Source organism: Myxine glutinosa, chromosome 9 (genome assembly GCF_964187855.1).
Source record: "Myxine glutinosa chromosome 9, kmMyxGlut1.1, whole genome shotgun sequence".
Classification (NCBI taxonomy): Eukaryota; Metazoa; Chordata; class Myxini; order Myxiniformes; family Myxinidae; genus Myxine; species Myxine glutinosa.
The window spans coordinates 19,740,321-19,767,153 of NC_136269.1; the positions used below are offsets into that span (position 1 = coordinate 19,740,321).

Here is a 26,833-nt window from a genome sequence, read left to right on the forward strand (position 1 = left end):
GCTCAATAAATTTCAAACTGATCAGACTAAGCGTTGTCCCTGCAGAATTATGACGTCATAATTAAGGCACAATGACATCATTGTCAAAAACATTTATTCCACATATGGAGTTCTTTACAATGAGCCACGTTCCAATTTTTTCCACGGAGTGGTTTTCGAGATATATTGGAGGTGCAACTTTTTTCGGTTTTTCCATGATGGTGCCTGTACCACGTGACCTGTGATGCCATAATTCTCATTAAAATATTCTACAGGAGGAGGCGCTCCTATGGGCCAAATTTCGTGTCTATCGGACTAACAGTGGCAGAGGGGAAAAAAAAATTCATACTGATCAGATCAACCGTTGTACTTGTCAAATTGTGACATCATAATGAAGACATCGATGACATCATCGATATATCTTATTCCCCATGGAGAGTGTTTGCCAATGAGCCTCGTTTCAACTTTTTCCATTGAGCAGTTTGAGAGATATAGAGGTGTAACTGTTTTCCAAGATGGCGTCCATACCACGGGTCCTATGATGTCATAATTATGAATAAAAATATTTATACAGGTTGAGGCACTCCTATGGTAAAGTTTTGTGTCAATCGGACCAACGGTTACTGAGAAAATGAATTTTTTTAATGCAGAATGCACATACGCCACACATACGCAATTGAATGCCTAACCCTGCTTTTCGCTTCACCAACGCAGGGTAATGATGCACAGAAAGACAAGGGGGTAACGAGACTAAACAAATTAGAAAACACAGGATTGATTATAAATATATAAATAAATAACCACATTTAGAGGCCATTTTTCCCCGCAAAGCGGGGGTTGGCCTTTTTCGGGGACCGTGGTTGTTGTTGTTTTTCGGTCACCTTTTTGAAGCAATGTTTTACGGCCGGATGCCCTTCCTGCCGCCAATCCTTTTTGTCGCCTTTTACGACAAGCAGGGAATTACCAGTGAACTGGTACTCAATTTGCCGACCTCGGAAGGATGACAGGCTGAGTCAACCCCCCTGGCGTTAAATTCAGCGATCGACTGGGATTCGAACCCAGGATCCTGGGATCCTAAGCTGGCACCCTAGCCGCTAGCCCAACACCAGGCTATTAGGTTTAGTTTTAGATTACTAGATTAGCCATCCCTAATCAAAAGGAAAACCAAATGCTACATTGGAGTCATCAGAAGGAACCAGAATAAATAAAGAGTAAAGATGGAGTCATCAGGAGGAACCTGGATAGGATTCGGGTTTCAGCTGCTACTCCTCAACTCTCAAACCAATCCAGGCAAAGCTAAGTGAACCTCACAGAAAAAAAAAATTCTGCAAGAATTCACGTCTCGTTAGATAAAGTAAAATCAAGAATGGGAATGAATAAAGAGAAATGTAAAAAAGTAGAAAGAAATATGAAAGGAACAAAGATGTTGGGAAGAACCCGGATCGATAGATAATTTTGACATAATGCATATTTAAGGTATAAAATTAAGTTGAGCTTAAATTAGACGTTAAAATGTTAAGGTAATATTAGACAACTTGAGCCATGCCAAAGGCCAGTTGGATTGTGCTACTCGATCCCACAGGCCTTGCAACGTACCTCAAACCACAGAAGGTGTGGGCAAACAAACTCAGGAACAAGTATGAATAATTTTGAAAATCTACATTAAAATTACCAAATCAATTTAGGGTTAAATGAGATGTAAAAAATATTCTTGTTCTACTAGACAGGTGAAACTGCGCTGAAGTCTGCAATGATAAAATTGGTCTGCATCCAAACAGGAATGTGGAGCACACTCTTACAAACGACAATGCCCTCTTTTACCATTTCTTCAGAAATGGGAGAGGCTCCAAGATGCTCCTCAAAAGGGGACCTTCCGGGAGGCTGGGTAGGAGGAGAAGAATGAAAACTTACCCCCGCCAAGTCGTATAGCTTGACAGCTTCTTCAAACAAGCCCTTATTCTCAGCTACAGCGGCAATAGAGCAGACTGTGCCCTTGATGTCTGGGCAAAATTTATCAACAGCGCCGGGCTGGTTTGAAAATAAAAACACAAACAGAAAATGCAAAATAAGCAATAGGGAGCCATCCACTTGGATACACTTCAAATGACGAGGAAAAAACAAACAAAATGTGCAGCTTGTGTGATAATTACCCTTCTGGTTCCATCTCGTTCCAACCTGCCCAGCAGCATATCAAACTACGACACACATACACAGCAGATTTTAGGGGGGGAACATCAACACACGTTTCAACTTCCAAACTTGTTTATCGCCCAATCAGCATTGTTTGGCCGAGTTGCAGCTCACCTCTCGCGTTTCCATCACAAGTTCCGCCACACAGCATAAGAACATGCTCTCCCCTTGCCCATTCTTTTCAGACCTGCCACATATGTAGACAAGATCAAGCTTTCAGCAAGGTAAAGCCTCGCCAGGGTATACATAGATAACAACAGATGTGAGAATCAATGCATATTCACTCACTCGCTCACTTTCAATTGCAGCAGGGTATATAGATCATGTTAGATCTGATTAATGAACGACCTGTATTAAAGTAAATCTGCATATACACACACTGACATATATAAACAGATTAACATAGCCTCTCCCATCCCTTTAGGAACGGGCAAAGCCAAGGGACAGAGCACTTTGAGGGCTGAGGGTGCAAGACCAGAAATGAGGCAGAAGACAGAGACCAGCGACCTGTCGGCGATGGCGAAGTGATAGGCCCATAGACTCAGCTTCATCGTGAGATTCCAATGATCTTGAAAGCCTTGCTTTTCACAGCGTCAAGCTGAGAAAGATGTGAAGCAAGAGAGCTAACACAGAGGGGAGTGCAGTACTCCATCAAGCTGCAGATGAAAGCCTTCGAGGTGGACAGAAGCTCAGGTGTGCCAAGGTAGGACTTTGTACGATGGAGGATGCCCTGTCGGCGACTGGGTTTGGAGGCCAACTTTGAAATGTGGCTTGCCCAAGAGAAGATCATGGCTGAGAGTGAAACCCAGGAGTTTGAGTGACTGATGAACTTCCTCAAGAATATTGTTGAGGAAGTAGATGGGAGAGTTTGCAGAATAGTCTTTGCGGAGAGAGGGAGAGGGAGAGGGCGAGAGGGTGAGGGATTTATCAGAATTGAAAGACATGTTTTTTTTGTTTTTTTTTAGCTCACCTGGAACGAGGTTCAAGGGAGCTTATGCAATGGCATGTCTTCCGTCCATAAACACATGAAACGTCTTCCCCGAAACTGCTGATGGGATTGTGACCAAATTTGGCACTAAAGCCAAAAATTTGGCACACAATTGTTGTGTTGTGACTAAAGTTTGTTCATGGCATTAGAAAAAAAAAAACAGAAAAAAAAACGGGGTCTAAGTGGGTCTACCGGGGATCAAAGTGGATCTAGGTTTGACCCCTCTGCCCCCCCCCCCCCCCGCCCAAAAAAATAGGAATTTCATTTCTCCTCTGAAACTACACACTATTTCGATGAAACATTACCACAACCTTCATCACCCGTGATGTACCAAATTGATAAGAGATGGTGGTGAACAGCTGTTTTGAAGACCTGGAGGGAGGAGAGGGATTGAAGAAAGTGTGGGAGATTGTTCCAGAGTTGGGGAAAAAAGGAATGAAAGAGTGAAGGGTGAGCAGAGAGTCTTGATTTTGGCAGTTTCACCAGAAGTGTTGCTGGCAGATCTTGTGCGTCCTGAAGGAATATTTGGGGGACAGAGTGTTCCAGGTGTTTGATCAGTTTGTGATTTTGTCAAGGTCTGAAGAGAGGGAAGAGGCTGCAGCCTGTCTGTAAGAAGGATGAGGGATGACATGGCAGAGAGTGCAGTCATTACCAAAGAGATGAAGAGGATTTTCCAGAGTCAGTAACATCATCGATGAATGTTAGGAACAGGATGGGCCCGGTGTGTACCCTGGTTTAGAATAGGTACACCGTATCCCTGCGTGTCGAAAGAGGCGACTAAAAGGGTTGGCGTCAGGAAGGGCATCCGGCCATAAAAACATTGCCTCAAAAAGAGAACCATGACAATTACAACTACATATGGGCAGGGTACAGCCCGAAGTACCCCGTAGGGTCTAAGTGGGTCTACCGGGGACTCAAGGTGGGGAACCCGATCGAAGCAAGGGTGGAAATCACTCCATTTATGATGACGAAACGTCTGATGCCGTGAAGTGGAGATCGGTTTCTGAGGTTTGGGACATGGAATGTAGGGACAATGACAGGGAGATCAGGAGAAGTGGTGGAAGTATTGGTCAGAAGAAGAGTGGACATATGTTGTGTGCAGGAGACGAGATGAAAGGGAAGTGGTGTGAGAATGGTGAAGGGTAGGCAGGGACAGAAATACAAGTTTGTGCGGCAAGGGTGCCCAGAAGGCGTGAATGGTGTTGGTGTCCTGTTTTCTGAGGAGTTTGTAGACAGTGTGGTGAGTGTGACTAGAGTGAGTGATAAGTTGATGATGGTGAAAATGATGATTGGAAAGCGCTTGGTGAACGTCATCTCGGGATATGCTCCGCAGGACGGTCGGAGCGTTGAAGAGAAGGACAAGTTCTGGTATGCAATAGAGAAGCTGATGGAAAACGTGAAAGATGAGGAAGTTGTTGTGGTAGGAGGAGACCTAACTGGACATGTGGGAAGGAGTATGGACGGTTTTGAGGGAGTTCATGGGGGTTACGGATATGGTGTGAGAAATGGAGAAGGTGAAAGGATTTTGGAGTTTGCTGATGGAGCTGATTTGTTGACTTGTAATACTCAGTTCCAGAAAGAGGATAATAAGCTTGTTCCATACACGTCAGGTGGGTCGACGACAACCGTTGACTACCTGCTGGTGCGTAGGCGAGATAGAGGGCACCTCCGGGACACAAAGGTGATCCCGGGGGAGGAGGCCGTTTTACAGCACCACTTGGTTGTCTGCGACATAAGGGTGAAAGGTGCGAGGAGAGCTCGGCGGGTGAAGTACCAACCGAGAATGAAGCTGTGGAGGTTGAAAGAGGTGACAGTGAGGGAGGCATGAAAAGAGAGGCTGAGTATGGTAGAAGATGATGTGGTTGAGCTTGAAAGTGGTTGGATGTCAATGAAAGACAGTCTGTGGGGAGCCATTGGTGAGGTATGTGGATGGACAAAAGGACCACCGAGGCACTCGGAAACATGGTGGTGGGATGATGAAGTTGGAAAGAAGATTGACGAGAAGAGGAAGAAGTTCAAGGAGTGGCAGAAGGCGAAGGGTATGGGGGCAGAAAAGGCAGAGCATGAAAGTTATAAGGCAGCCAAGAATGCTGCAAAGAAAGAGATAGCAAAGGCGCAGGAGGCATGTAGGAAAATGTTCGGAGAACGCTTGGATTTGGAAGAGGGTCAGAAAGCAGTATTCAGGATTGCAAAGCAGATAGTGAAAGAGAGGTGTGATGTGATGGGGGTGAGTTGCTTGAAGGATGAAGTGGGACAAATCGTTGTCGACCCAGATGGAATTAAAGGAAGATGGAAAAGATATATGGAAATGCTGTTGAATACAGAGAATGAATGGGATGGCAACATAGAGAGTAACCCAGTTTTAGGACCGGCAGAGAAGATAACCGAGAAGGAAGTTGAGGAAGCAATAAAAGCAATGAAGAGTAGAAAAGCGGGAGGGCCGACTGGAGTTGTGGGAGATATGTTGAAGGCAGCGGGAAATTGGGGCGTGAAGATAATGACATCTGGTGCAATCTGGTGGTGAAAGAAGACCGCATTCCAGTGGTTGGGAACTGAGTACCCTCGTCCCTCTATACAAGGGGAAAGGTGATCCTCTGGACTGTGGCTCGTATCGAGCGATAAATTTATTGGAGCATGGAATGAAGGTATTGGAAAGGGTGTTGGAGAGGAGGATAAGGAAGAAAGTGAAGATTGACGAAATGCAGTTTGGATTTATGCCAGGAAGAGGAACGACAGACGTGCTTTTTATTGTGAGGCAGTTGCAGGAGAAGTACATGGAGAAGAGGAAGAAGTTGTTTTTTGGGTTTGTTGATCTGGAGAAAGCATTCGATAGGGTTCCACGTGAAGTAGTGACATGGGCATTGAGGCAGTTAGGAGTGGAGGAATGGTTGTTCAGAGTAGTGATGGCAATGTACAAAAGAGCGCGCACAGCTGTAAGGACGAAGGACGGGAACAGTGGTGAGTTTGAGGTGAAGGTGGGAGTGCATCAGGGGTCGGTACTAAGTCCACTACTATTTGTAGCTGTGATGGAGGTGCTGGCTCGGAAAGTAAAGGAGGGTTTACCGTGGGAGTTGTTGTATGCAGATGATCTGGTGTTGATTGCAGAAAGTATGGATGGACTGAAGGAGAAGATGAACAAGTGGAAGGAATGTATGGAGACAAAAGGTCTGAAGGTGAATATCGGAAAAACGAAGGTGATGGCAAGTGGTAAAGCATGTGGTGAGGTGGAAAGAACTGGGAAGTGGCCGTGTGCTGTGTGCAGGAAGGGTGTCGGAGTGAATTCCATTCAATGTGCAATGTGCGCTGAGTGGGTTCATCAAAAATGTAGTGGTCTGAGAGGGTCATTAACCAATGTGGCAGCTACATTCAAGTGTAAGGTGTGCACAGAGGGAGCTGCAGATGGAGGAAATGTTGAGTTGGATCTTGGAGACGGCGTGAAGCTGGAAGGTGTGAAAACATTTTGTTACCTAGGAGACATGCTGAATGGAGAAGGTGGATCAGACTCGGCAACGGTTGCTGGAGTGAGATGTGCATGGAAGAAGTTTCGCGAACTGAGTGGCATGCTGACGAGGAGGGGAGTGTTGTTGAAGCTGAAGGGAAAGGTGTATGCTGCATGTGTGAGAAGTGTTATGATTTATGGGAGCGAGACATGGGTAATGAACGTAGAGCAGCAACGAAGGCTGGAAAGGGTGGAAATGCGAATCGTTCGGTGGATGTGTGGAGTATCGTTGAAAGAGAGGAAGACGAATGATGAATTGCGAAAGATGATGGGAATAGAGCCTGTGATGGATGCTGTGAAGAGAAACAGTTTGAGATGGTTTGGTCATGTGTTGAGGAAGGATGAAAGTGACTGGTTGAGAAGAGTGATGGAAATGAATGTAGAAGGAAGTAGAGGACAGGGAAGACCGAGAAAGACTTGGCTAAAGATGGTCGAAGAAGAAATGCGGGCAAGGGGATTAACAAGGGGAGATGCAGAAAATAGGGCAAAATGGAGAAGATTGTCATGTGGACCGCAAGGCTAACCCCCGCTCTTGCAGGGAAAATGGCCTTAAAATGCCTGGTGTTGTTGTTTTGATGGGCCCGAGAATAATTACTGCCTTGGGATACTCCAACCTCGACAGGGAGAGAAGAAAGGGTTCCGTTGGGGGGCACATGTTGGCTACGAGAGTAGAGGAAGTCAGTCATCCAAGAGTGGAGTTGTCCATGGATTCCATGGACAGGCAGTTTGGAGAGCAAGGCAGAATGCCAGACTGCATCAAAAGCCCGAGATATGTCAAGAGAGACGGCGCTGATATCATGCCTGATCTGACATTGAGGGAAATTACCAGATATATTTTAAAACAAAACTATAGAACATATTTTACAGTTTGCATTTATATTACCTTCAGTACATCTTCCCAGAGCAGTATAACCAGCCATGACATGAAATGAACGTCAGCGTTTTTATAGATGGTACGCACAGTATTCTGAGACCGTAGTCACCAGTATCCATTCCATGAATAACATACAATTTCACTTCTGAGGTTTTAAAATACCTCTTCGCCACTCGACAGTAAAGTGCATTTATTTTTGCGTGACACAAAGTAGTTCTTTTGGCGATTTTGCACTTTATCAATATATTTTGTCATCTCGATCAGTCTTGTAAGCTCAAACGCTCGAGAATAAAAGGTATGACATCCAAAAATATGCAAGTGTTCTCCAGCGATGAAGCTGAGTGTATGGGACCATCACTACGCCATCGCAGACATGTTTGTGGTCTCTGTCTTCTACCGCCTCCTTACCGGTCTTGCACCCTCTGCTGTTTCTGTACTTTGTCCTCCTCCTTCTCCTTCTCCTTCTCCTTCCCCCTCCCCCCCCCCCCCCCTCACTCCCAGGTTTCTGCAGGACTAACATGGTCCACCATCAACCGCCTTCTGGTGAAACTACCAAAATCCAGGATCACTGCTCACCTGCACTCATTTGTTCCGCTTTTTCCACCGACTCTGGAATAAACGTTCACATTCTCTTCAATCTCATTCTTCCCTCCAGATCTCCAAGACAGCTCTTCACCACCATCTCATAAACCCCCCTCCCCACACCCCTCATCAAAATTCACGATCTTCTCTACCCCCATTAACCCTCCCCAAGCCTACCTCTTTCCAAGTTTACAGTTATTCCTTCCTGAGGGTTTGCTTCTGTATCCATCTTGTCCACCCTGTGCATCTTCCCCTCCCACTTATTCTTTGCTACATCCCTCGTTTCTCCAAGCCGCCTTTTATTTTGTCCCTCAACCCTGCTGTTGGTGTTTCCCTTCTCTCTTTCTACTGTTCCTTTTGTTCTGTTACATCCTGATCCTTTCTATGCTCCACAAGCCTAGACTTTGAATACAAATCATAATAATAATAATAATAATAATAATAATAATAATAATGAAATGGACAAGAAATCATGTTGTAAATCCTGACCTGAGGAAATAGAAGTACTGCAAAGCCTCTCGTGGATCTGTAGGCTCAAACTTCCTTGTGTAGAGCATCACCAGGCGTACAAAATTGAGCCTACGCAGTGGGGCTGGGTCTGTAGATTCTCGACTCACTGCAGATAAGGGAAGAAAAATATTAGATGCAAAAGGACCAAAAGCTGGAGAGAGAGTGAGAGCGAGAGAGAGAGAGAGATATGATGCGGGCAAACACACAAACTACAAGTGCAGCTTAACAAATTACCTCTAATTTGCGTGGACAGTGATTTCTTGCTTTTGTGAGTCACCAACTGGCTATGAAATGTCACATGCTTTTCACAGCCAAATCAATGATCCACAAAAGACAAGACAAGGCTGCATGACAAATCACATTAGTTTGTCTTTGACACCATGTTAGAAAACGCTCTCCTGCCGGTTTCAAAACTCGGCATGGGGGACAAAGATGCTGACAGGAAGGAAGCAAGTTTGGTTGTCGTAAATGCAGTAATTGGGCACGAACCAAAAGCAAACTAGAGCAATGCGACTGTGTCGACAATATGCCTCTGCATAGTCCCACAGCGGGTGAGGAAATAGAAGTCATCTAGAAGATGATGTCATCTAAAGATAAAGAAGAAATAGAAGATGTCATCTAAAGGTGGTTTTATAGTCCCACAGCGGGTAGATGCCCTCGTTCACTGTCCTAAAAATAAACAAGTTTGATTTAAATCCCTTCAGCCTGTTTTCAAGTATCACATTTTCACCAGCCATGACAGATTTCACATCGATCGGTGAAGTGGTTTCAGAGAAGAGATTTTTTTATATCGGCTTTCAAGCTAATACAGCTACCACACCAGGTGACATATGACCTTAAAAAATGTACACTCTGCATATATATGGGTAGGAGATCACGTTTGTGAAGTTTCCTGTTGATTGGATAAGGTTCGTTTTTCTATCCATGATGGCTGCCAAACCACGTGACCTGCGACATTATCATTTTCAAACTATATGCAACAATACTGTTAGATGATATTTGTAAAATTTCGCATCGATAGGGTAAGCGTTTTCAGAGATACAATTATTTAATATTTTCCTTAAATATCCAATATGGCTACCACACCATGTGACCAATGACGTTTTCGTGATCATCTTTTAATCAACATGCCTAGTCAACGACACACATACAGTTTTGAGTCAATCGATTGGGTGGTTTGGGAGAAGATGTATTTTTAAGATATTAGGTTAAATCCAATATGGCTGCCAAACCATGCGACCTATGATGTCACAAGTTTAATATTTCAATACAACTGGATCATTGATCATGTGCATGCAATTTCAGATTTTTAGGATAAGGAATTTGATTAAAACATTTTTGGCTGGTATACCACTTCACCTATGTCATCATTGTCATGATTTTGTTCCCCATTAGGAGTACTTGAAAATGTGCCAAGTTTCAAATTTTCCATTCAGCAGTTTCCGAGAAATATTTTTTTTATATTTGCGTTTAATCCAAGATGGTTGCCATACCACGTGCCCTATGACGTCACAATTATCATAAAAACATTGTGCCTGGGTTTCACTCCTACCCTGAAAGTTTCGTCTCAATCGGAGACATGGTTGCTGAGAAAAACTAGGTTGAGCCCGGACGGACATACGGACAGACAACCCGAAAACAATGCCTCCGGCCACCTTCGGGGGCGGAGGCATAAAAAGCTACGTAATTAAGTTATTCAGCATTACGTTATCACAGATTCATTTACAATCATACAGCAATATTTTGCTACCAGGCCTAAGCAGGCAGGTAAACTGAACAGAAAAAAAATCTCCCAAACCTCAGAAATTACTCATGCCAAAAACAGCGTGCAAGCAAATATGTACCGCACCAACGATGAGAGTACGTACACAGCGGCGCAGCTTGTACTGTAGAAAGTAGCAAGAGTCGTAGTTCCTGCAGTGCCAGGGCAATGTGAACTGCGTGCGACCGCAGGCATTCAATGCGGAACAAAAAGGCGATGGCGGCCTCAAACTGAGCCGTCAGAAAGAGTACTTGGAAGTAGAGGAAGGGCTGGGTGGCTGCTGAGAAATGTGACTCACCTGCACAGCACACAAGAGAAAAGCAGATTTCCCAAGGTGTTGCAAAATTGGAAGAAAGCAGGCACAAAGCAGCAACAGTTTTAAACATTTAAAAATAATAACACCATGGCAACGCTCGCCTCACCATAGTCCTCAAGGAGCTGCGTCTGAAAGTGGCACAATGTGATGTGATCCTGTCCCATCACCGTGCCCTCCTCGTCGAAGCTCACTTGGCTTAGCTGCCAATGAGTGAAATATCGCAAATAATAATTATAAAGCAGGAAATGTTACAGTGAAATGAGGGCAGTGGAAAGAAAGTGAAATTTTCATCGTTTTCTATGCTATGGTAACCTTTTGCTACACAATTTGTATTTGTACTTTGAGCCAAATGTAGTCATCTGTCTTCTCGGCCACTTCGGTGTGAGCATCGGCGACGTCACATCGGCCCACCACAGCCCAAACAGCTCGCTTATAAGGATCGGTACAACCACGTACACCCCGCCGGTACTGAGTGCGCAGCCTTCCAGCAGCGCTGGGAGTCAGGCTGGGGGAGGTGAAAGACATACAATGAGCTTAACAAAGGATAACAGCCAGAACTTTAGAATAGAGCCTAAGGTTATGGGAATAGACTTTAAAAACAATTCAGAACAAGTCCAACTTATCATTCTGCAAATCATACTGGAAGTATAACGGCATTTGGTGGAGAGCATACCGCTGCTAGGCAGAACAGTTTACGGTTTGTATCACTGATAGGCCGGATCTGGATTTGACCTGAACCTACATCTAATCAGCTTGTTCTTATCGCCTAATCAACTCATCCACCTAGTTTTGTCATAAGTCGTTGACAACTTTTTGAAATATCATGCTATATATCCACCTAGTTTTTGGCACTATCTCTCAATAGTGAAGAATCATCACTAAATGTTTAAAATTCTCGTATCTGGATCCGTATTCGGATCTTCACCAAATTCAAATAGATTCGTCCTTGTCACACACCCAACTTGTCCACAAAGTTTCGTCAAAATACGTCCATACCTTTTTGAGATATCCCGCCATATATTGATTTTTTTTTGCCCTCTCTCTCAATGGTGAAGAATCACTTTTTCAAAATTTCAGATCCAGATCCAGATCTTCATCAAAATCTAATCATTTTGTCCTCGTCACATTCCCAACATATTCACCAAATTTCGTCCGAATTTGTCCACAACTTTTTGAGATATCCTGTTCACAGACAAACAAGCAAGAATAAGTCATGCAGAGCACAATACTTGCAAAATCCATCCCTCCTCCCAAAAAAAGTTGTCATGGATACATCAAATTGTCCATTTCATCAAGATTAAAATTGACGATCTCGGGTCAATGAAATGAAAGCTCAGGTCAATCGGATGAAAATTGATGATTTTGGAAGTTTGACCTGGAGTTGACCTTTGACCTTTTCACCTCAAAAATAGTTGGTTTCCTTATTTAGTGACTCGATATACAAATGCTGTTCAATTTTCAGGTCAATAGGATGAAAAATGTCGATTTAAAAATTTGACCTCCAGATGACCTTTGACCTCAAAATCAATAGGCTTCTCAACTGTGACGACCTCTACAACTTGGTGAAGTTTCATGAGGATCGGTTTAGAATTGTGACCTTTAGGCGAGTGACAAACAAACAGAATAACAAGAAAACGTCATGCGTAGCACGATACTTGCAAAATCCACCCTCCCCCAAAAGTTTTCCAATGATACATGATGGCCTATGTTGACCTTTTGGCCTATGGTGACCTCAAAAATACTTGGTGGTTGAATTCAGTAACCAGATATGCAAGTCCTCTTCAAATTTCACATCAATTAGATGAAAATTTAGGATTTTAGAAATGTGGCCTATGTTGACCTTCCGATGTTGACCTCAAATATACTTGGTGGTTGAATTCAGTGACCAGATATGCAAGTCCTCTTCAAATTTCAAGTCAATTGGATGAAAAATGAGGATTTTAGAAATTTGGCCTATGTTGACCTTTTGGCCTATGTTGAGCTTTTGGCCAATGTTCACCAAAAATATAATTTGTGGTTGAATTCAGTGACCAGATATGCAAGTCCTCTTCAAATTTAAAGTCAATTGGATGAAAATTGAGGATTTTAGAAATTTGGCCTATGTTGATCTTTTGGCCTATGTTGACCTCAAAAATACTTGGTGGGTGAATTCAGTGAGCAGATATGCAAATGCTGTTCAATTTTCAAGTCAATCGATGAAAATTGAGGATTTTAGAAATTTGGCCTATGTTGACCTTTTGGCCTATGTTGACCTCAAGAATACTTGGTGGTTGAATTCAGTGACCAGATGTGCAAGTCCTCTCCAAATTTCAAGTCAATTGGATGAAAATTGAGGATTTTAGAAATTTGGCCTATGTTGACCATTTGGCCTATGTTGACTTCAAAAATTCTTGGTGGTTGAATTCAATGACCAGATATGCAAGTGGTCTTCAAATTTCAAGTCAATCGGATGAAAATTGAGGATTTTAGAAATTTAGCAAAGTTGGTGACCTTTGGCCTATGTTGACCTTTTGACCTATTGACCCCAAAAACAATAGGCTTCTGGCATTTGACCAACTCTACCACTTGGTGAAGTTTGGTGAAGATCGGTTGAAAATTGTGACCTGTAGGCCGGTGACAAACTAACAGAGTCACAAACGCAACCGACCAATATACTTGAAAAATCTTCGATTTTGCGAGTAACAAACAGACAGACAAACAGACATGGGTGAAAACATAACTCCATGCACCTTTCTTTGGTGGCGGAGGCAACAAATAATGTCAGCGTCTGAATATGTTAAGTCAACAGTAAGGATGGGTTATTGAGCTTTGTGTAATCAGAAAACAACAACTTTGTAACCATTATACATCATAAATGATGAGGGGGAAGACATTGCGGTACACAGATACCTTCTGCCATCATCCTGGGCATATTCTTGTAGCCAAGTGAGAAATTCCCCGAGTTGAGCCTGAGCACGCCTTGCTACAGTCAGTGCAGCAGCAACATCCCCACAGCGCAGGCAGTAGTAGAGTAATGCCCAAACAGGGTGACCATCCACTTCGCCATCCTACAAGATTCCCATCATTGCCAATAAATACAAGTGAGTGTAGAAAATTATACAAAGGTGCATGATGATATTGGCAGAAATACTTACTGTACGGTAGTTAAAGATATACAAAATCACAAGGCAAATATGATGGTTGCTAAGTTAAATTACACTCTTCATAACTTTTGAAGACACACACTTGAACCATCAAAGCTTTCACATTAGAGGGAGTGCGGTTCCAGTCTGAAGTGGATCTTCGTTGGAAACAGGCAAATGAATGCAGGTTGACAAACTAGAACGGCTCTTGGTAGAGCGCATACCTCCGCCAGGCTGAACATTTTACGTTTTGTATCCCAATGATAGGCCAAAACTGCATGCAGGTCTTAACCAAAATCTAATCGGCTTGTTCTGTCCCACACCAAATCTGTCCACCAAGTTTCGTCCAAATCAGCCCCTAACTTTTTCAGATATCCAGCACACAGACAAACAAACACACAGGGGTGAACATAACCTCCATACACCTTAGGTGGTGGTCATAATAACTTTTTTTTCTGGTCAATTTCAATATCAGGACTGTTGAAATGTTCAGATCATCATACTAAAATACGCAATTTGGTGTCTGTCTGTTTGTCTGTCTGTTTGTCTGACAATTTTTTGACCGTGATACATTCGGTCGTTACTTACCCAATCTCAACCAAACTTGACAGGAGGAGAAAGTGAGGTCACACAATGAAGCCAACAACAACAACATGCATTTTAAGGTCATTTTCTCTGCTAGAGCGGGGGCTAACCTTGCGGTCCCCATGACAATCTTCTCCATTTTGCCCTATTTTCTGCATCTCTCCTTGTTAACCCCCTTGCCCACATTTCTTCTTCCACCATCTTTAGCCAAGTCTTTCTCGGTCTTCCCCGTACTCTACTTCCTTCTACATTCATTTCCATCACTCTTCTCAACCAGTCACTTTCATCCTTCCTCAACACATGACCAAACTATCTCAACCTGTTCCTCTTCACAGCATCAATCACAGGCTCTATTCCCATCATCTTTCGCAATTCATCATTTGTCTTCCTCTCTCTCAACGATACTCCGCACATCCATCGAACCATTCGCTTTTCCACCCTTTCCAACCTTCGTTGCTGCTCTACGTTCATTACCCATGTCTCGCTCCCATAAATCATAACACTTCTCACACATACAGCATACACCTTTACCTTCAGCTTCAACGACACTCCCCTCCTTATCAGCACGCCACTCAGTTCGCGAAACTTCTTCCATGCACATCTCACTCGAGCAACCGTTGCCGAGTCTGATCCACCTTCTCCATTCAGCACGTCTCCGAGGTAGCAAAATGTTTTCACACCTTCCAGCTTCATGCCGTCTCCAAGATCCAACTCAACATTTCCTTCATCTGCAGCTCCCTCTGTGCACACCTTACATTTGAATGTAGCTGCCACACTGGCTAATGACCCTCTCAGACCACTACATTTTTGATGAACCCACTCAGCGCACATTGTACATTGAATGGAGTTCACTCCGACACCCTTCCTGCACACAGCACAGGGCCACTTCCCAGTTCTTTTCACCTCACCATATGCTTTACCACTTGCCATCACCTTCGTCTTCCCAATATTCACCTTCAGACCTTTTGTCTCCATACATTCCTTCCACTTGTTCATCTTTTCCTTCAGTCCATCCATACTTTCCGCAATCAACACCAGATCATCTGCATACAACAACTCCCACGGTAAACCCTCCTTTACGTTCTGAGCCAGCACCTCCATCACAGCTACAAATAGTAGTGGACTTAGTACCGACCCCTGATGCACTCCCACCTTCACCTCAAACTCACCACTGTTCCCGTCCTTCGTCCTTACAGCAGTGCGCGCTCTTTTGTGCATTAGGTCACACAATGAAGGTTGTAACAAATTAATTTGCCCTCCTCCCCAAGATGGGGTTTTCCCTATCAATGGGGTTGCATGTTGAGGTGTATAACCGTATCAAGACAGCTTTGTTGTGACGTTTTTCCAAGCCCGCTTCTAATAACAAACGTAACACAAAATATAATAGCATAATATTAATGTTAATACAAAACAAGTCAGGAGACGACGATGGTTCACGTGCGAGAGGGATTCAATGACAAAGGACAGACTATAACCGAAACAGGCCCGGACAGGCCAGGCCCGGAAATGTCAAAACGAAGGTTACTGACATTGAAATGAGATAGAAAATAATGTATAATCAGTTATGACGTTAATTAGCTGCACAATACCGAAAATTCGGTTAGATTCCGACAACTTTGAAACTTTGACCTTTGTGACCTTCAAAGGTCAAAGATTCTGAAATTTGTTGGAAAACTTGTATTTCATGATTTATGTGATAATATAAGATCATGTACGACATTTCACCCTATCAGGAAGCGAATGCAATAAAACCATCAAAAATCGACTTTTCCAAATTTCGTGACCTTGTGACCTTGACCTTGGAGTGAAAATGAAAAATCGAGCTTCGTGGGGCTAGACACATGACATTGGCCTAACCAAATACCGAAACCCCTGTCAGATTTCACCAAACCCCTCGGAGAAGATGTAGCTTGAACTCGATTACCCCCTAAAAAGACATCTTTTTCGGGCGTCGCTCTGCCCACAATGGGCGCAATACGCCCACTCTAGGCAGGACACAACTAGATCATGATATCAACCTCCCACCCAAGTTTCATCAAGATCGGATGATATCATCGGGTAGTTATGCTGCGGACAGACAGACAGACACAGACAGACACACACCCATGACGAATATAGTGGTCACTCTGTTTGATAACTCGTGAACCAACAATATTAATACTGACTAGCCGAAACCCGTGGAACATCCATGGAAGGGAGGATGTGGTGTATGGATAGAGTGTACCATTATGGATGGCATCGGGGATAGATGGTAAATCCATTAGTGCCGTGGGCATCGGGTCACTGGGTGCGGCGTAAAAGGGATAACAAAGTCGAGTCCTTACGCTATTATTATATAGATACTCCCAGTCGATGTGCTTCTGTGGTAATCGCGAATATGAGTCACATACACGGTCACAGTGCCTGACGCCACTGTGACCGTGTTTTGATTAATAAATCTACGAGTCACAAAACATGAACCGAACTCACCTCAAGCAGTAAAAAGGTGCAAATCACTCCTAGAAACCACCTCATCTCTTCAGACCTCAACACACCTCGATAAGTGACGGCAGCGCTCATGGGATCTTCTTCTTCCGGTAAGCTCCAATTTTTTCTCTTTAAGTTAAGTCCAATCAGTCCTCTCTGCTCCAAGTGCTCAGGCCATGCCTTCCCGCTCTCATACTTTTATTTCCGTTTGGTGTAGAAAGAGATTGACATATCGTTCGTCTGTTTTCAGCTCGTTATCTTTAAGCTTCCTTACGTCTCGCCACCTGCTACACCTCTCTGAGTTACGAGGATTTATGCAACGCACCCCGAGTATCGCAACGTCACTCCATTTAACTTTATTAAAATGACGATAAAGACGTTTCCTTATATATCCTAATTTAAAATGTTCAAGGGAATAAAAAGACCATTTGGTTCACTCCACCCATGTTCACACCACTCGACTGTCCAATCAGCGGACGGCTCGCTTCGCCTTCGCCCAGCAGACGCCAATACGATGGCGTCGTAAGATGGCGTCGTATCGGCAGTTAATCGGATGCTTTTGGGCCCCAACGTCAGATTTTTCGAGTATGTCTGTATGTGATAAACAAAGAGCACGGTTCGTAGATCGTAACTCCATTAGTGCCGTGGGCATCGGGTCACTGGGTGCGGCGTAAAAGGGATAACAAAGTCGAGTCCTTACGGTATTATTATATAGATATCACGTTTCACCAAGGGGTGTTTTCTCCTTGAATAAACACAGTGTTAACGTGTATAAACAGCTTATCGTGCCGTTTTGGTGGGAGCACCCTCTACCAAAGTAAAAATATCATAAACCACACACACGTTTGATTACCTTTTAAAACAGTTGCTCGAACACAAAACTGAAAGGGATGAAATCCAGGGTGTGTTCGGTTACCAAGCAGCTAGCTAGCGCTTGCCAAGCCAGCCGTTCCGTATAAACGGTTTTGAATGAAGTGCTTGCTCGAATGCTTAAACTACTTGGCGAGCTTTCTACAAGAAACTTGGTAAATGAACACACCCCCGATGTTCTTGATGCCCGACCCTAGATGCACTATGATCTATATACCACAGAGAGGAATGACCTTTCCTGACGCTCCCGTATGGAACAGGTGAACTAGTTATTACCTCCGCCACCGAAGGTGGATGGAGGTTATGTTTTCACAACTGTCTGTTTGTTTGTTTGTCTGTCTGTCTGTGAACAAGATGTCTCAAAAAGTTGTGGATGGATTCGGACGAAACTTGGTGGAGATGTTGGGTATGTGACAAGGAAGACTGGATTCCATTTTGGTGAAGATTTGAATAGGATCAGATAATTTTTAAAGTGATTCTTCACCATTGAGTGATCGGGCTAAAACCGATACTTGGCACGATATCTCAAAATGTTATGGACGGATTTGGATGAAACTTGGTGGACAGGTTGTGTGTGTGACAAGACCGAATCGATTCGATTTTGGTGAAGATCTGAATATGGATTCGGATACGAGAGTTATTTAAAATAATTTAAGTGATTCTTCACCATTGAGAGATCAGGCGAAAAGCGATATACAACATGATATTTGAAAAAGTTATGGACGAGTTATGACTAAATTTGGGGGATGAGTTGGTTAGGTGACAAGAACAAGCCGATTAGATTTTGGTTCAGGTCCGAATCCAGATCAGGCCTATCATTGGGATAAAAACCAAACTGTTCAGCCTGGCAGAGGTATGCACTCTACCGAGTGCAGTTCTAGTTTTTTAAAGTTTGCAATTGTATGCAATTTTTACAGCGTAGCCCATCGGGCAGAGCCGTCTCGAACAGCGTTTGTCCTGACACCAGTCAGAGCTGAGAATCTGGTCACATGACATGGTGATGCGATTACGTCTGATGTCATTACGGCAGCACGACGGATGACTCTCCACACACCACCATTTTGATTTATATGCCATTCATGCCGAACATATGGTCGGACCTGTCATATATCACAATCGCCATGCTCTACCTTTACGTTTTTCATTCAGTGTGAAACACAAACAAACCGATTGTTAAAATGACCATCAAATATCAAAAGCTTCGGCGTTACGTCTCTTCCAACAATACGGTACATGTATAGGCCTTCGGTGTTATGACTCACCTTCCGCTTCGGACAAATTAAGCCCTGGTTTCTTAATACAGTGGTATCGTTTCAGTCGTATCGTTTTCATAATAATAATAATATTATAGTAAGTATAACCATAACACTTTAATCCCAATGTCGTGAATGGAGAGTTTATGGATTGAAGCTGTGGAACCGCAGAAGTAAGGAATTCACCTCGGTTTTAAATATATATATATAATTTTCATAATGATAACGCACAACGTTATTATTATAGTAAATCTAATCGTAACACTAATCCCTTTGTAGTGACTGCAACGTTACTGGAGGTTAAATATATATCTTATATATATATTAAAGTAGTGGCAGTTTTGTGTCCGGTCGTCATTACAGCGTAAACACCCGCTCACTTTGAGAGCGGCAGGAAAGGTCATTCCTCTTTGGGGTAGATAGATTACAGTCGATCTATGGTCGGGTCTCAAGAACATTGGGTGTGTGTGTTCATTTACCAAGTTTCTTGTGGAGGGATTAGATCGCCAAATGGATTAAGCATTCGAGGAAGCATTGCATTCAAAATCCTTAAGGAACGGCTGGCTTGGCAAACGCCAGCTAGCTGCTTGGTAAATGAGCACACCCCAACCCTTGTGGGGTATATAGATTACAGTAGATCTTCGCTCAGTTCCGTAAGTAAAACTTACCTCACGGATGTCGGGATTCCTCCAAATCTCTTTGTTTAATGTTATAAGCAGCATTAGCGACTGTTTGAAAAGCTAATAATATGTGTTTGTGGTTTATAATATTTTACAAGCCCGGCTATGCCACTGTTGGACTTTTGGTCTTGTTTTTTATGAAAGTCAGTGCAATTCATTTTCAGACTTTAATTGTTCAATAAATAATATAATTAAGTCTAACTGCACCCATGATACTTTCCCAATGTTTCCCAACCTGTTCTTGTAATAATTATTTACACATATTTAAATCGTCAAACTATCACCAAGTCTGCTAGCCGCCATAGGAAGCAAGGAGAAGCTGACGTTTTGGGAGTTAACGCTCTGTCTGAGCAAAGGGACAAAGGGCTAATGTCAGAAACGTCAGCTTCTTGCTTCCCACAGAGTAAGCCTACTTCAATTAGCATCCTGTTGAGTTATTCGGTTGTTTTACCTGTCCGTCTATGCAAATCGACACTAGCCTTCACCAGTACGACCAGTTTTTTATTCTCTCACATCTGCTTCACAGAGTCTCCATAAAAAATGTCCAGTCAAAGCAACCAAATGTTAAAGGAATTGTATGAAAAGCAACAGTGCTGCACAAATCACTATACGCACAGCTATAATCAAAATTTAAAAATAAGAAGAGAATGGCGCAGTTTCTGGTATCGAACCTGCAACCCTTGAACATGTGTTGGTAGTTTCACATTCAGGAAACTGTGAATAAGGTGCAGAGTACCAGGAATGCCACCCAGCTGGGCTTGCTGCAGGTTCCCGTATACTGCAGCTGTCACGTACTGCTTGTAACTAACAGGAGATACATAGAAACAAGAATGAACTTGCTGTGGTCACAACGTGCGACACAATCCGGTAACGGGCCGATTGGGAAACGCGCAAAGTTAAAAGATGAACATCGTGATTGGGAAACACATTTAATGCGCTCTGCCACTGTTATATCAGAACAAGCTAATATATCACACGGCCAGACTATTTAACCCCAATATGGGGCTGTTCAAAAATTATGCAACACCATTTTAATTTTTTTTAGGGAAGTGCGTACCATGCGTGCTGACGGGCTTGAGTAAACCTTACCAATATTTTTTATTCACCATTGATTTGATTTTTTTTGGGTCCCTCATTGTGAGCAACACTTGACCTAAACAAAACCAATTGAAATCTGACGTAACAAACCCGAGCAGCATATAATCACAGCAGAGGCCTGTCCTAATATCTTAGGCCCACGCTTTTTTTTTAGGGAGGCATGTACCATGTGTGCTGAAGGGCTTGATTAAACCTTACTACTGATGTCTTAGGCCATATTATGTATTCTGGGTGCCATGGTGGGTGGAGTCAAGTGACAAATGTGGATGGGGTCTGGCAGTTGTCTGACCAATGTGTGCACATTTTAAAAATCGACCCCCCACCAAGAACCACAACAACAACAACCACGCCAAGCTCTTGTAGAGCTGCACCACGTCCCAGGTAAAGAGGAACTATGTGTGTCTGCATAATTAAGATTAGAGCAAAAAAGCCATGAACAATATTGAGAAAAAAGACAAGAACGAAACATAAAGGTCAGCTTTCCAGGCAAACAATTTTCCCAAATTACAAACTCTTCTCCAATCGATGTTCTAATGTCTCCTTACTTACATATCAATACACAAGGCGAGGTGAAATGCAGGAGAATCTGAAATACCTGACAATTAAATTAAATTTTAAAATACCTGCTTTCTAGGTAGTCCAGGGCTTGCCTAACAAAAGCCATCTGTGTCCTTTTGCTTGTGCGAAAGGTCTGTGTATCCCTCGAGGGTTCCATACCAACCTCTGTCATCTGCTGGACCATAGCCCAGAGGTCAACAACATTCTGCAAAAGAGATCGAATTGTAGCAATAAACATGTGAGACGATAACATTCCTAATTAGTGTGATCCAGGAATGTGTGTTGTGTTGGACTGACTTATCACGTGCCACAGGTGTAGGCTGTACTTGTTTTCCCTTGGTTATAGCCATATATGTGTATATATATATATATATATATATATATATATATATATATATATATATATATATATATATATATATATATATATATATATATATATATATATATATTGTTACGGACGCGGCTAGGATGTTAATTGGCCGAGCGGATGGCCGCCGCACCCGAACAGTTACCCCGACTAACTCGATTCCTGAACGTTGGCCAAAATCGCGCCACAGATATTCAATATGGAAACCTCTAAAGCGACCGAATGTGAAGAGGAAGAAGAAGACGTACAGAGGAATAACAGGATTTATTATTTACACACACTAAAGCAAAAGGAGCAGTCAAGGTTATATACAGGGAAATGGAAAAAAGCAGGTGACACAGTGAAATCGTTAGCTTACCTATTAACAGTCTTAATTAACCCAGGGACAAGACACACAGAACAAACTCACGTACACGAATGGGGAAATTGCAGGTTGGTTTTTGCTGGAGGGAGAAGGTCGAACCACAAGCTGGAAGGCTTGGCAGGGCGCACAGCAAGCCGGTCCTTGTCAGGCTGGGAGCGAGCAGGGCGACGTCGGCACACGTATCTCGTTGCACGCCTCTGGCTCTTTTGGTCCTCCCCTTCTTTCCAAATCGTCTGACGCGTCTTTCTCTCCGATCTCCTGCCTGCGCGATCATCGCACGTATTTCTCTTTCCTTGCGCGTCTCTCTTGGGGGCGTCGTCGTGCGGGTTATATACGCCACGCCCTTGAACCTTCGCGAACCTACTCGATGTTTCTCTCCACACCCTCTCCAAGTCCAACCCCTTCTTCTTGGTTGGTTGAGTGGGGCTGACTCACTCCTCCCCTCTATGACGAGGTGGGGACACGCCTTTCTTCTCCGAGGTTACCTCGTGCATAATGGAGTCAAATGCAGCAAAGTGGACGGCAGATGAAATGCAGCAAAGTGGCTAAAGGAGTCAAAATGCAGCAAAGTGGACGGGAGATGAAATGCAGCAAAGTGGCTAAACCTGGCACTTGGAAGATGCCATGGGGCGTCGGAGGGACCTGTCTTATTTGATTGATGCAACGTAATGAACTAGTGGGCCACAGAGCCTTATACTAACATGTATTAAGGACATAACTACGAGGGGAATTTAAGATTGGCTACGTGTATGCGATGGATTAACTACGGGCGACTTTTGATCTTTATATTATTGGAGGGTGATATTTACAAGATTTACAGCATACAAAAAGGGGAAAATTTACATCAGATTACCCACACAATTCCCATATCCCCAACAATATATATATACATATATAACATAGTTGTGTGTTAAACTGTTCCTGAGTTTTGTAATTATGACAGTATGATTGTGTGACAGTTTTCATAACTTTTGTGCTTTGCTTATTCTAAAGAGGAGAGGGAGGAGGGGATGTAACAGTTATTACTCCTAATACATTATATCATGAACATTTAAGAGATGTTAGAAATCATACTCATTCAAAAACATCCTACACTTAATTATATCTCCATCGGAAATCTCACACTAGTTGTCCGCCTCGAGGAAGAAAAACAATCATGTGTAAGCGGTTGATTGATTTTCTGACTACCTGGATCATAAGCTGCCTGGGCTCTGTTCTTATTCGAGGTTTATTTTTGTTCTTTTTGGGGGTTTTTTGGTATAAAAGATTGAGGCTCGTGTAAGAGCTAACATCAATCACACAAAAAAACGGACACACAAAACATACAATAAAGGGAGCGGGAGACAAGATGGGGAGAGAGAGGGAAGCACACAAGTACAACAGCAGAGAACAGGGACAACGGAAGATCTGTGGGAGGGAAAGGGCTTGGGGGGAGGAGGCATGGGAAGGCGGGGAGGGGGGGGGGTGGGAAATGTATAAAACACATGGACACTGCTAGAACTTCCAGGAAAGAAAAGTCGGGATTTCAAAAAAAAGTGGATCTGGGGTGAATTAACGGGGGAGTCTTGATTTTGGCAGTTTAACCATAAGAGGGTTGCTGGCAGATCTTGTGCGACCTGCAGAAATATTTTGGGGACAGAGCACATGCAGAGCTAGGGGAGCAAGGCTGGACAGGAGTCAGTAGAAGACAGAAAGACCACCTACCTGCCTGCAGTGAGTGAGTGAAAGGCCCTTGGAGTTAGGTTTCGACACTTTCAGCCTGGAACCTCAACAGTGTCCACAACCTCACCATTTATTTTCATAAGCTAAAAGTGAATAAACATCAGACTCTACAACAAGTATGTTACTACATGTAGCAGCCTTTCTTAATATTCAGAGGTGATTATATACCTGCTATGATTCTCCACCAGTGATCCCACCCTCAACCTAATCAATTAATCTTTCTATCAGACATACTTTTGCCGATTTGTTTTCAGATACTTAGTCTAGGCTCGTATGAGAGCCAACACATAGAACACATAATAAAGGGAGGGGAGACAGAGAGAGAGACAGAGACAGAGACAGAGAGAGAGAGAGAGAGAGAGAGAGAGAGACAGACAGAGACAGAGACAGAGACAGAGAGAGAGAGAGAGAGAGAGAGAGAGAGAGAGAGAGAGAGACAGAGATTGTGTGTCCTGCAGGAATATTTGAGGGACAGATGGACGGACAGAGGGGATGCAAGGCCAGAGAGGAGTCGGTAGAAGACAAAGCCCACCAACCTGCCTGCGGTGAGAGAGTGAAAGGCTCTCAGAATCAGATTCATCACGGGAGATACCAATGATTCTGAAAGCCTTGGTTTCTACAGTGTGAAGCCGAGCTCGGTGTGAGGCAGGAGCACCAGCCCAGAGGGGAAAGCAGTACTCCACAGATAGTTTCTCCATAGCAGTACTCCATAAAGCAGATTGCTCATATTCGTTACATTTTAAAATTCAATCATTACTGTTTGGTATTTTTAAATGGAAGTCAACTGAAGAGTATATTTATCACTACATTTAAACACTATCTAATGAAACTATATATATATATATATATATATATATATATATATATTGTTGCAGATATGAGGATTGTGGTTTTTTTTATTGTGTTGTATTGTATCGTAAATTGTTGTGAAATATTGCTTTATTCTGGACCCTCCTTACTCAAGTTATGTATAAAGGTCAAAGGGCGTCCCATAATTAGGTCATAAACAATCACGTCAGCCAATCATAGATTTCCCCCTGGTTGATAGTTATATCTTTATTATGTGTATTAGGGTAAGGCCTTGTCTTCCATTAAGATGACACTCCATTGCACCAAGTGAAATAGAGTAGATTCCTTTCATTCCCCATTCCCACTCCCAAAAACTTTCATTGCCAAGCCTCGATTGCCAATTACATCCCCTCCAAGCCTCCATTGCCAACTGCACGGGGCACAGGTTTGTTACAGCGGTGGGTTGCTGATTTCACCCCAATAGCCGCCATTAAGCATGTGCTCAGCTCGGGGTCAGAGGGCCTGTGCCCACCAATCAGGGCCGAGGCGAGCTGACCGATGGGCGTGTCCTAAAGGCCGGCGGCTTGATCGCCGGAGGCGCTTTTAAAGCGCGCGCGCAAGGTACTGCAAGAGGATATCCAGGGAAGCACAAAGCCTGCTATTCGTCGCCTTGCTCGCCAAAGTTGGACCAAAAAAAGGAGTTAACAGCAAGAAGCCTGGAGAAAGCACGCGACGTCCACGCAGCAACACAGCAGCTTCAACAACAGCAGCTTCAGTAACCGCAGCTTGGGGCCTGGACGGCAGTTTTGAGCGGGGCCGCGAAGGAACGGCGGCTGCCAAACGCGCCGATCGTGTTGCAGCATCCTTGGACCTTCCTTTCCCTCCTGCCTTTCCATCCTTCTTGTGTACGTGAGTTTGTTTTGTTTGTTCTGTCCCTGGGTTAATTAAGTTGTATAAGCTAGCGTTGCACTGTGTCTCTGAATTCTTCTGTAAATTATTTTCTTATCTTTCCTTCTTCCTTGGTTACTTTTGGTTGTAAATAGTAAATAAATTATATTCGTATTCCTTACCCGTTGTCTTCTTCTTCTTCTTCTTCACATCCTTCGCTTTAGTCTTTTCCCCATTGAATATCTGTGGCGCGATCCGGCCAACGTTCGGGAATCGGGTTAGTCGGGGTAACTGTTCGGCCGCGGGGCCATCCTCTCGGCAAATCAACATCCTTATCCGCAACAATATATATATATATATATATATATATATAAGCGTACCCTGGATCAGCACGTCGCTGCATCCTTGGACGATTCCTCAGCACCATCCCGACACACACCACTGTGTGCTACGGAATTAGGTATTTGTACGGCGGCCGGAGCGCAAATCCTGCCACCAACCTCCTTGAGAGAGGACCCATTACCCTGATACTCATTTCACCGACCTCGGAAGGATTTCAGGCTGAGTCAACCCCACCTGGTATTAATTCAACAGCTGAACGGGATTCGAACTCAGGTCCTTAGGATCCAAAGCCCACCACCCTAAACATTAGGCAAACACCAGGTATAAACTTTGTATATGCAATCAAAATTTGGGGACGTATGAAAGATGAAACGAGTTTAGATTTGATTTCCGGTACATGCATAGAGGGTGGTTGGTGTCTTGCGGTCACAGGCGTCAAAGCAGAAGATTATTTTTTTAACTCAAAATTTGATATTGGGTCATTCCTAGTGAAACATTTAGGTGCACCATTGACTTCGCTCTAGTTTAATTTATATGAATGCAGCAATCATACTAAAATATGCAATTTGGTGTCTGTCTGTCTAACCATTTTTTAACCGTGATACATTCAGTCATTACTTATCCAATCGCAACCAAACTTGACAGGGGGACTAAGGGTTACACCATGGAAGTTGTAGCAATTTAACTTCCCAGCCTCCCACCTCCATCCCCAAGGCAGACACAAATGATAATAAGAAAAGTAATAACAACATTAAACTAAAGATAAGAGCATAATATTAATGTTATTACAGAACAATATTAATACTATAATATCCCCCCTCCCCCAGAGGTTTTCCTCCTTGGACAAATTCCATGTTAATGCGTAGAAATGCAGGGCGTTTCAAGAAAAGTGGACCATTTGAGTCGCCCGATATTCTGTCGTTTCTAATGCTTTACCCTACTCTCTTGTAGGCTATGGTGGTGGTGGTATGCCATTTTTAACAAGTAGTCAGCAGGACCCTACGTCAACTATGGTGTTCACAGTGG

General features: G+C 43.4%; 2 protein-coding genes across 3 annotated transcripts in view; one reads left to right on the forward strand and one right to left on the reverse strand.

Annotated features, from left to right (window-relative positions):
- LOC137435608 (palmitoyltransferase ZDHHC7-like) overlaps window positions 1–25,646 on the forward strand; it is a 64,003-nt gene extending 38,357 nt beyond the window's left edge. Inside the window, exon 6 of the mRNA XM_068129528.2 lies at window positions 25,199–25,646. Coding sequence (XP_067985629.1) covers window positions 25,199–25,356 — 158 coding nt within the window. The 3' untranslated portion in view covers window positions 25,357–25,646. The remainder of the gene's footprint in view (window positions 1–25,198) is intronic.
- Window positions 1–26,833, reverse strand: part of NUP93 (nucleoporin 93) — a 65,396-nt gene that overhangs the window by 20,595 nt on the left and 17,968 nt on the right. For both annotated transcript variants that reach the window (XM_068129524.2, XM_068129523.2), the window contains exons 9-18: window positions 21,398–21,537; window positions 20,348–20,480; window positions 13,590–13,747; window positions 11,040–11,205; window positions 10,807–10,900; window positions 10,491–10,682; window positions 8,602–8,728; window positions 2,284–2,356; window positions 2,130–2,174; window positions 1,891–2,007 (exon numbers count right to left, since the gene is read on the reverse strand). In XM_068129524.2, the coding sequence (XP_067985625.1) occupies window positions 1,891–2,007; window positions 2,130–2,174; window positions 2,284–2,356; window positions 8,602–8,728; window positions 10,491–10,682; window positions 10,807–10,900; window positions 11,040–11,205; window positions 13,590–13,747; window positions 20,348–20,480; window positions 21,398–21,537 (1,245 nt within the window). The remainder of the gene's footprint in view (window positions 1–1,890; window positions 2,008–2,129; window positions 2,175–2,283; window positions 2,357–8,601; window positions 8,729–10,490; window positions 10,683–10,806; window positions 10,901–11,039; window positions 11,206–13,589; window positions 13,748–20,347; window positions 20,481–21,397; window positions 21,538–26,833) is intronic.